The 9,221-nt window shown below is 45.1% G+C and overlaps 1 protein-coding gene across 1 annotated transcript; it reads left to right on the forward strand.

The window, feature by feature from the left end:
* Window positions 1-1,356: 1,356 nt before the first annotated feature.
* LOC104535473 (toxin MIT1-like) lies at window positions 1,357-4,974 on the forward strand (the record flags this gene model as incomplete). The annotated part of the gene is made up of 2 exons (XM_010188852.1): window positions 1,357-1,566; window positions 4,849-4,974. Coding segments are annotated over 2 exons (336 nt in total), but the record flags the coding sequence as incomplete, so codon positions are not given.
* Between the last annotated feature and the right edge of the window lie 4,247 nt (window positions 4,975-9,221).

A 9,221-nucleotide genomic window follows, 5' to 3' on the forward strand; every position in this document is an offset into this window, starting at 1 on the left:
GAGAGAGAGAAAGGTTAGAAAGTGAACTTTATCTAAGTGAACTTTATCTACCTGGCAGGCTGTAGTGGTAGTTTTACAGCCATATGAGTCTTAAAAGTAAATACTCTGTGTGTTTGGACTCACCTGTAGCATAGAGCTGCCTGCTTCGTTAAATTTGTGTTTAGGAGGAGTTCTGGCTGTTTGCTTTATACACACTATTTAATGGCTTGACCCTAATGCAACAGCTTTTCCCTAAATTACTGGCTGAGCCGTAAAGACATATTTTGGTCTGGCTTCTGCTGGTTGAAATAGTGTAATATTTACCCAGTAGAGTACAGTCTAATGGCATTTATCATGTAAATCCCAAGGTAAGATCTGTGAGCTTTTTTTCCTCAAGCAAATATTTGTTCTGATGCGCAGTCTTCCCAGAGCCGTTATCAACCTTTATGTACATTTTCGCAAGTTGCCTCTTTATGCACTGCTGACCAGTGCCTTTGTCTGTCAGACAGGGAGCAGTGAGTTAATTAATCTTACCTTGGAGGTGCAATCACCACCTTCTGCTAATGGAATTTCTCAATGGAGAGATTGTTTTTTTGCATTAAAGCCATATAGTAAAAAGTTTGATAAGTTTTTGGTTAAAAAATAAGCAAAACATGTGTTTCCAAACCCTAACATGTCAATTGCTCCTCATGGCTTCTGGTTTTTAAAACACACCCTATAGATTGTATTTTGGTTTGTGCTTATCTAAGCCAGAAAATTTCTTGGGTAAGCAGCTGAATATTTTTCTGCCTTTCATGGGGAATGCTACCAGGGTAGTATTTTCTTGAGTGTGGACCCTTATGCAGAGCTTTTTCTATTACACACTTAAGACCTCTTTTAGTTACGTGTAATTCTAGATAACAACCGTAGATTCCCTATTTAAACTTCTATTTTAGCTACTTCCACTTGGACTTCTCTAATAAAACTACCATGCAGTCTTGCATTTGCAAAGGCACTCGACCATAAGATATTATAAGAAACTAGAAGGAATAGTTACTTAGAAGTCCTTAAATTAATGGGTAATTTCCTATTTTAGCTTCTCTGTAGGGTAGGATTTCTGCCTGTTTGGTGCACTTGGTCCCTGCCTGAGCTTGTTCAGGCTGTGAGCTGGGACATGCCATGGTCCCTCAATGCTCAGAATTTGGGACTGTAAATCACTGACAGTCCTGGATTCGGCCCTGAGCAACTCCACATGCAGCTTTAAATATCCTAGGCTCAACTCTGAAATGTGCCAGGAGCCCGTATGCTTGGGTCCATGGGGGATAGAAGTATTGCGTTTCAGCCTTAACTCTCGTTACTCAGCCCTAACAAGTTACGACAACTTTTGGGGTGTCAAAGGCAGCTCTTGAGCATCTGATCTCTCCCATTTCTGGGATATATTTATTATTAATTTTATTTTCCTCATGCTGTATTGAAATCCAGGCCTGCGACCGAGACCAGCAGTGCGGAGGAGGGATGTGCTGTGCTGTTAGCCTCTGGATCCGCAGCTTGCGAATGTGCACGCCGATGGGAAATTTGGGAGAGGAGTGCCATCCTTTGAGTCACCGAGTGAGTACGTCACCGCAGGGGGCTGGCAGGGCAGAAAGAAACAGGAATATACTGCGCTGTACATCACATGAAAGCTATATGTAGTGAGAAGGCGGGGAAACATCCCGTGCGTTACAATACCCGGCTATTTGCATCTGTATGGAAATAGCGCTGAAGGTATCTACTTAAGGAAATACATTACTGTCAGAATTATGCTGAAGAGAATCCAAGGATGAAAGTACACGCTTTTCAGTTTGTTTTCTTATTATTTTGTTGTTGCTGTTTTGCTTCATTACTCAACCCTAAACAGCCTTAGCAGTTCCAAAGCCCAACCCTGCTTGTGAGCAGAAGCACAGCAAATGCCACCGACCCCAGTGGAACTGGGCAAGATCCCATCACAAGCAGAAAAATGTCACCAGCTGGTGCTGGGAGATGTGGTACATCACTGCAGCATCATCCCTGCCACCAAACAGCAGTGTCCCATTGCGCTCCAGAGGCTGAGAGCCACTGGTGCCTTCAGAAGCCATTGAGAAGGTGTTGGTGCACGCTTGTACTTAAGAAAACTTACCATGGCTCCTTTGCTTCTGTTCTGCCTGTTAGATTCAAATATGTATTTCTGTATACATATAGACATGCACATATACATAACACCAGTTACATATTAGTGCATTATTATATGGTACACTATATTATTAATATAATGAAAATAACAAATACATTTATTTAAGGATGTGTAATCACATATATTATATTTACGATGAAAAAGGTTCTTTATTTATAAGCAATACAAAAGACTGAATAGGATGTTACCAAGGAGCTTGAGAACCTGGTGGTCTTCAGACCCATCCTCGGGGAAGTGTAAAACCCAAGAGCTGTCACTGGTGAAAAATACCAAGGCAGTAAAGTTAGTGTGTAAATATGCAGCTTGTTCACTACCTCTCTCACTGTCCTGTCTGATGCCTGGCTTCTCAGCTCAGTATCTACATTTTATTTCCCCAGGTTTAGGATTTGCAAGGCTCTGTGTTCTATTACAGTTAAATTTGTACATCTTTTGCTGTGATATTGGGGACCATATTATCTTTCTTCCTATGTAATGTAGCAGGTTTTTCTTCTAAAGGCTCTTCACATTAACATGAGTTTCAGAATAAGAGGAATTGTCTTCTAGGGTTTTTTTAATGAGCTGATTGCTATTGGGCAATAATTTATACTGTCTGATATATTTTAAGCTAATTGCCTGTATAATTACAATCAGAGAAGATGCCTGTCCACCCCAGACTTGGAGTCACAGTCACTGATGATTATAAATTTTATAAGGTTAATTTCAATTTTAGAATTCTCACCCCACTGCTCTTCATGACAAACACAAAGCAAATTGATTTACTGTAGTATGTGAAATAAGGGATTTTCAAGGATGAGAATTTCTCTCAATGATTCCTCTCCCCTGAATTTTTGAGTAGGAGACAGCTGGGAGACCAGTTGCCCTCAGCACCAAAACCTTGTGGGTCAGGTACAAAGCAGGCACCACCACGGCCAACGCCACCACCTTGGGGACCTCCAGAGGAGCCTGGAGATGCCCTGGAGGAGATGGCTGGTGGTTGGGTTTCCACCTTCTGGTCTCCTTCTCAGTAACCAGGTGGCATTGGGTTGATGCCCTTAGCAGTCCCTGTTGGCATTGCAGAGGCAGGGGTTTCAGGCAGGTGAGGTTTGGTGGCTCAGCAGGCAGAGCTGGCTGCACAGGGGTGGCTTTGCAGCCACCGTACACCTTGCAGAGGTGCAATAGGTTCCTTCTCACCTCCAAACTCCCATCGCCCCATGCTCATCACAACGTGGTGCTGGGTGCATGGCACTTCAAAGCACACACCAGCACAGCCGGCATCACCAGCACCAGCTCTGTGCCCCAGCAAAACGCCTGTCCCACAGAGCTGTTGCTGCCGCCTGTCCCCAGCCGGGTGCATTATTAAGTCACGTCTTCAGCGTGGGAGTCCCGCTGAAAGGAACTTCTCCTTGCAGCAAATGTAACGCTTTGAATAAATCATCTGAGCTGTCGGAGGGCTGAGTACCTCTGAGTCAGCCTTACCAGCCTGAGAAGCTCAGGTTTTAGGCTTTTTTGCAGCACTGTGTGTGGGCACCCAAGAGGTGTGATTCCTCTGGGGTGTCCCCTGCGGTCAATGGCCTCCCTGCTCACACTGGAGCAGCAGGGCTATGGCAGATGGTGTGGGGAAGCCCACGGCATCCCTTGCTCTGGGGCTGCTCTTCAGACCATGCTGGGAGGGTTCTAGCACTGGCCCAGGGCACCACAAGCAATAGGAACCCCCCTGCACCTGGCAGGGTGTCACTGGGGGCAGGCAGGTCCATAATGCATGGAGGAATGTGTAGGACTTTCTGCCTTCGACTTTCTTCAAGAGAAATTTTTCACACTGACACAAAACAACCTTGGAATATTAAAATCGCGTGCTCAAAACACACAGAAATCTGGAAATGAGGGAATTGGGGCTGTCTTGGCTGGCATGGGTGGCTTTGTACCTCTGTGCTTCCCTCGCTGCATCCTGTTGGATGCTCGGTGCACACTGCCAGCATCACTGTGTCTCCTGGCCACTCCATCCCACCAGGCTGTCCTGTTGCGCTCATGTTCTGGCAGAGACATGGCTCCTGTAAAAATCAGAGCTTGTGATCAAGTTGTTGAAGAGTGTCAGTGCATGTGCACGCCGTGGTGCAATTAAATCTGTTTAATGAGGTCCATATGTGTGCTCCCTGCAGCACAGCGGGGCTGGAGGAGGGTGGGATGAAATGAGAAACCTCTGCCCTGTGGTGAGGGGACACTGTACAAAGAGGGGTCAGGCGAGGTGAGCTCCAGAGATCCCTTCCAGCCTGAACCACCATGGGATCCTGCGGTTCCCAGGTCCTGCTATGTGGCTGACGGGCTGCTCTGTGCTGTATGGCAACACGGCAATCACGGCAAGCAAAATCCCCTGCACAGCAAACACCACAAAACGTGATGCTAAAAGGCTACTGCGGTTTCACAGCAGACTCCTTTATGAAATGGGAGTAAATAGAGAACATGTGTCACAGATGTAGCTTTACACGGCAACACAGACCATCACATTCTGCTCTTAACTGTGGCTTGACTGGGAAATGCAATGGGTCTGGCATTGCCATCTGCTCTCCAGCCCTTGCGCTGCAGCTCATGGGCATCTCCTGCCATGGAGGGAGGCGTTCCCCATATCCCCACTGTTCACCCGAATCCATCCCCAAGTGTCATCGCCTGCGCTCCCTGTCCCTGACGGCTCTGCTCTCTGTCCCCAGGTCCCCTTCTCTGGACGGCGGATGCACCACACCTGCCCCTGCCTCCCCAGCCTGGCCTGCACACGGACTGCTCCCTCCAAATTCAAATGTTTACCGAACTTCCGAAAAGAGGATGTCTTCTTTTAGCAGGAGCTGTTCTGCTCTGGAAAGAGCAACTCGATGTGGTCTTTTTCTCGGTGTTGTGATGAACAAGGTACTTGCCAAGGGAAACCCCTTCCCATCCTTGCCTGCCTCACCAACATTCAGACTGAAGAAGAGATACTGTGTTGTAGTGGCCAAGGTTTTCAGGAGGGACTCACGCTGCTGGATGCTTTCATTTTGGGGTGAGCAGAATGAGATTTCCTGAGGTGCCACTGCTTTCTGAGGACAGGAGCTTAATGATTTCTGAACCGTCTTGTGGTCTCCATGGTTCCAGCTTAACCCCAGAATGAAAACATCCAAGATTATTGTCAATTTTGGAAGATTTTGGCCATGTTTTTACACTTTGGAATGCTTGAATCAAACTGAGAGTTAAATAATTGCCCAGTGTGAAGCATATGACGATTGTCAAAAAACTGTATTTATATGACATTTCATATCTTTATTAATATAACTGTATTTAAGTTAGGCACATCTCTAGGGTAAAGGTTTAAGCAATAGATGTAGTTTTTACACTTTCTGAAAGCGGCAGGTGGAACCAAAGCATTTCAACATTCAAAACGTTAAAATATTTTGTTATTTTAGTATTCTGAGGCGAGAAGTTGTTGTTACTTGAGCTGGTGTAAAACTACCTGATCATCGCAAACTATGTATTAAGATGTAGTTTATATTAAAAGAGGAACCCTGAAGTTTATTGTAATGGGCTGCCTGACTTCTTGTATATGTATCATACTTGCTGTGTGAAAATTCTGTATCAGAATAATGGCAGAATATTATTTGATTTATTTTAATATTATAATATTATTTTGTCATTGTGGTTTTCCATTTTTATTCAGTGTAATCTGCTATCACATACTCGATTCACCAGAGCTCTTTACAGATATAGATTAGCAAAAGATGATGTGCCCCTGGCTGCTTGTAGAGAAACTCAACGGTCTACAAGGCATGAACTCCTCAACCAAAGAGCCTTGGACCATGGGGAATCTTCACATAGCTAAAACCAGAGGTTTTTCTTGACACATGCCTCAAAGGATCAACATTAGCCTGGCAAATACATAATTTATGGGTTTTCTATGAAATACCGTGCAACTTCATATTTACTTGTCAGGCCCTGGAGTTGGAATTCCAATGGTTCGTGCGAGTTTCACACTTCTCTTGCTCTCAGACACACAAACATGTGCTGGAACTGGGAAAGTGAAGTCATTCACCTTTTGACAGTCGGTGCTTTGCTGCTAATGCTGATGAGGGATTTGAGAGGAGTTGGCATGCTTGCATTAAGGCAAACACCTCTATTACTTAGAGAGACGAGATATGTCCCAGAGACTTTACCAGGTACCTTTCATCAGGCCCTACAGCCTCCCTGAGGAGTCAGAAAGGAACAAGTGTACTTATCATTTCACCAGATCCTTGTGGGTCCTGCAGACGTTAGCAAAAGGCGTGTCTTGAGACAGGGCTGCATCCTCCGAGCTCTGCTCAGCCCAACCCCAGGGCTCCTGCTCCAATGTCAACACATCTCACCTTGCCCTTTGTGCTGGCAACACAGCAGCGGTGCAAAGGGCAACAAACTCAGTCCTGTAGGAAAAAAAACAAGTTTGAGGTGCCACCAAATTTTACATGTGGTTTGCATTGATGTGATTAGGTGCAAAGTGCCTGTATTGGAGCTGAACTCTTAAAAGGGCTCATTGCTAACCCAAAGGGCTAGATCATGCTAGTGAAAGACCAGCTTATTCTAGTGCTAATGCAGTGACCTGTGAGTGTTGCAAAAATTTCCATAACCTGGATTTAAAACAACCCCCAAAGCAGATCCTGTCACTTAATGGTGGGGCTCCCCAAACACCCCATGTACCCACACAATATGAGTTTGCAGGGGAGAAACACACTGGGAGCCTGGGGGTTGCTTTTCTGTCCACATCCATCAGTATAAAATTAGCTTCATAGCATGGACTTCAACTTACACTCAAAGGGAAAGTCAGGAACGAAAATAGAAGCAGCCCAAATCTGTGTGTCCCATCTCTTGCTCCATTGATCTTTACCAAAGCACATTGTCACGGTGCTCAAAATGATGAACCATAGCAGGAAACACCAACCCTGCCTCTCATCTCCCACTGGCATCAATCACCAGTGACTCCGCTGAAGGAAATGATCCTGGTTTATGTCATTGTGAGTGAGTGGACAATTAGAGCTGATAACTGCCTTAGACCTGGCAAGCTGGACTCCCAGGAGAGTTTATCAGACAAGAGCAGAGCAACTTTTTAGTTGTAATTTGTGCCAATTACCTTGGGGGATTTGGCGTTAATCTGGGTGATGAGGACAGCCCCAATTATGTGAGTTCAAAGCTCCCACCAACTCTATAGGAGGTGGGAGTATTCGTGTCCTGCAGATGCTCCTGGACAGGGCATTAGGAAGGTGCTGCTCTAGAGAGATGTGACCCTGTCCTTGTCCTTGAGGGGCTTTTCCGCACCTTCCCTGCTGCAGCCAGCAGCTGCTGGCACAGAAGAGCTAAAGGCAAATCCTAACTGTCCTACATCCCCACCACGTTCACTTGGCAATCGTTATTACCATGGTTCCCCTTTTAGTAATTTAATTCTCATTAACTGATGCTCACAATGTAGGTTAGTTGATTTGAGAGATCATTTTGGAAGAAAGATTAAGCTATTGCATCCCAAATCTTTTCTAAACACTGTCCTAATCAATTACCTTTTCTGCCATCCTTGGAGAGATCTCCTAACCCAAGCACACCTGCAAAGTTCCTTTAATTTCCTTCTGCAGTGGAAAGGTGGGGTGGGGGGAAAGCCCTTTGCCTTTGCTTTACAGTGAGAACAGGCAAACCAGTGACCACCAGAAGTATTTCAAATGTAAATGGCCATGCATGCCCCTCTGCTTTTCTCTTGAGCCAGCGTTTTGCTCAAGGGGCACAGCACATGTACCGTGACTGATGGAAAAGGCAGCCAGTGTCAAGCCAGAGCTGCCATGGAGCGGTTTCTGCAACCCTCAGTTTCCCTCAGCACCACCCCAGCAATGACCCCAGGCCAGGAACAGCTTCCTTGCCTGCCTCGGAGGAAGAGAAGTGAGCAGGTCCTTGCAGGAGGAACCAGGTGAGAAAAGGGACCGAAATTCTTGCAGCCCTGGAAACAGCTTGGTGAAAGGAGCAGTCACAGTCTCCAGCTCTCTTAAGAGCCTCGTTCAAACACTTCCCTCTACTCCACTTAGGAGTTCTGTGCCAACGTTTGGTTTAATTTTCTTAATATTGAAGTAATAATATTAATTATTAATATAAATGTGTGCATTAAATTTTAATATTATATTAATATTGATATTACAGATATGCTATAGAATAATGATGATATCACACCAGACTGTAGGAGTTTCCACATTTATTACCAGATTTCAGGTTAGCAGAGAGCCATTTCAGGAAAGGGCACCACCAGATATAATGAGTCGTTGTCTTAATTTGATTACATGCTTACTAGGAAAGGTGAAGTGAGGTGTTTGAGGCTTGCGGGTCCACAGCTGGCTGGGCATAGCTCACACCTGTAAGCCTGGGGGGCTGGAGCCAAAGTTCTGCTGCTGAATAAACCCAGCTGAAGCTCAGCCTCATCTGCATCCTCCTGCCCACAATCCCTCCAGAGAAATTTTGGTTACTTTTTAAAAAAAGTTATAAATTTTTGGAGTGAGGAGGGTGATATGAAATAAATTCTCTTCGTGGTGTGGCAAATGGGACTCACATCTTCATGGGTGCTTACCTAGGAGGCAGGTCATCCTAACTATAGCCCTGGTTTTGTAGGAGTAGGTGAAGTGAGTAGACCTTACAGAAAATGAGTGGTTGAGCTGGTTGCTGGCAGGATAATGTGGACATGCTTATAGTTATATGGAATGCTGCAAAGTAAGATATAAGGTTTATAGCTGGTTATGTTCTCTTATAGGTGGACTGCAAATGTTAGATATGTTGATACCCAAGACCTCTAGTGTGCTAGGAGATTCTGTAGCATGCTTTTCAAAGAGGAACTTTAGTAATTTATCCCATCAGTGTAATGCACTATAATAGCGTATTATAACAGCAAGTATGACCGCAGCCTGAGGTCCTCGCTGATGCCTCCCCCCACCCCAGTAGCTCTCTGGTTTGTTATTGCTGCACAGATGGATATTCAAAAGAAACAGAAGGTGCTAAGAACCCCTTGATTTAAACAAGATGTCTCAGGATTTTGATCTTGACAATGTGTAGCGTGTTTTCCAGA

The sequence above is a fragment of the Mesitornis unicolor genome, unplaced genomic scaffold (genome assembly GCF_000695765.1).
Source record: "Mesitornis unicolor isolate BGI_N332 unplaced genomic scaffold, ASM69576v1 scaffold33227, whole genome shotgun sequence".
In the NCBI taxonomy this organism is placed as follows: Eukaryota; Metazoa; Chordata; class Aves; order Mesitornithiformes; family Mesitornithidae; genus Mesitornis; species Mesitornis unicolor.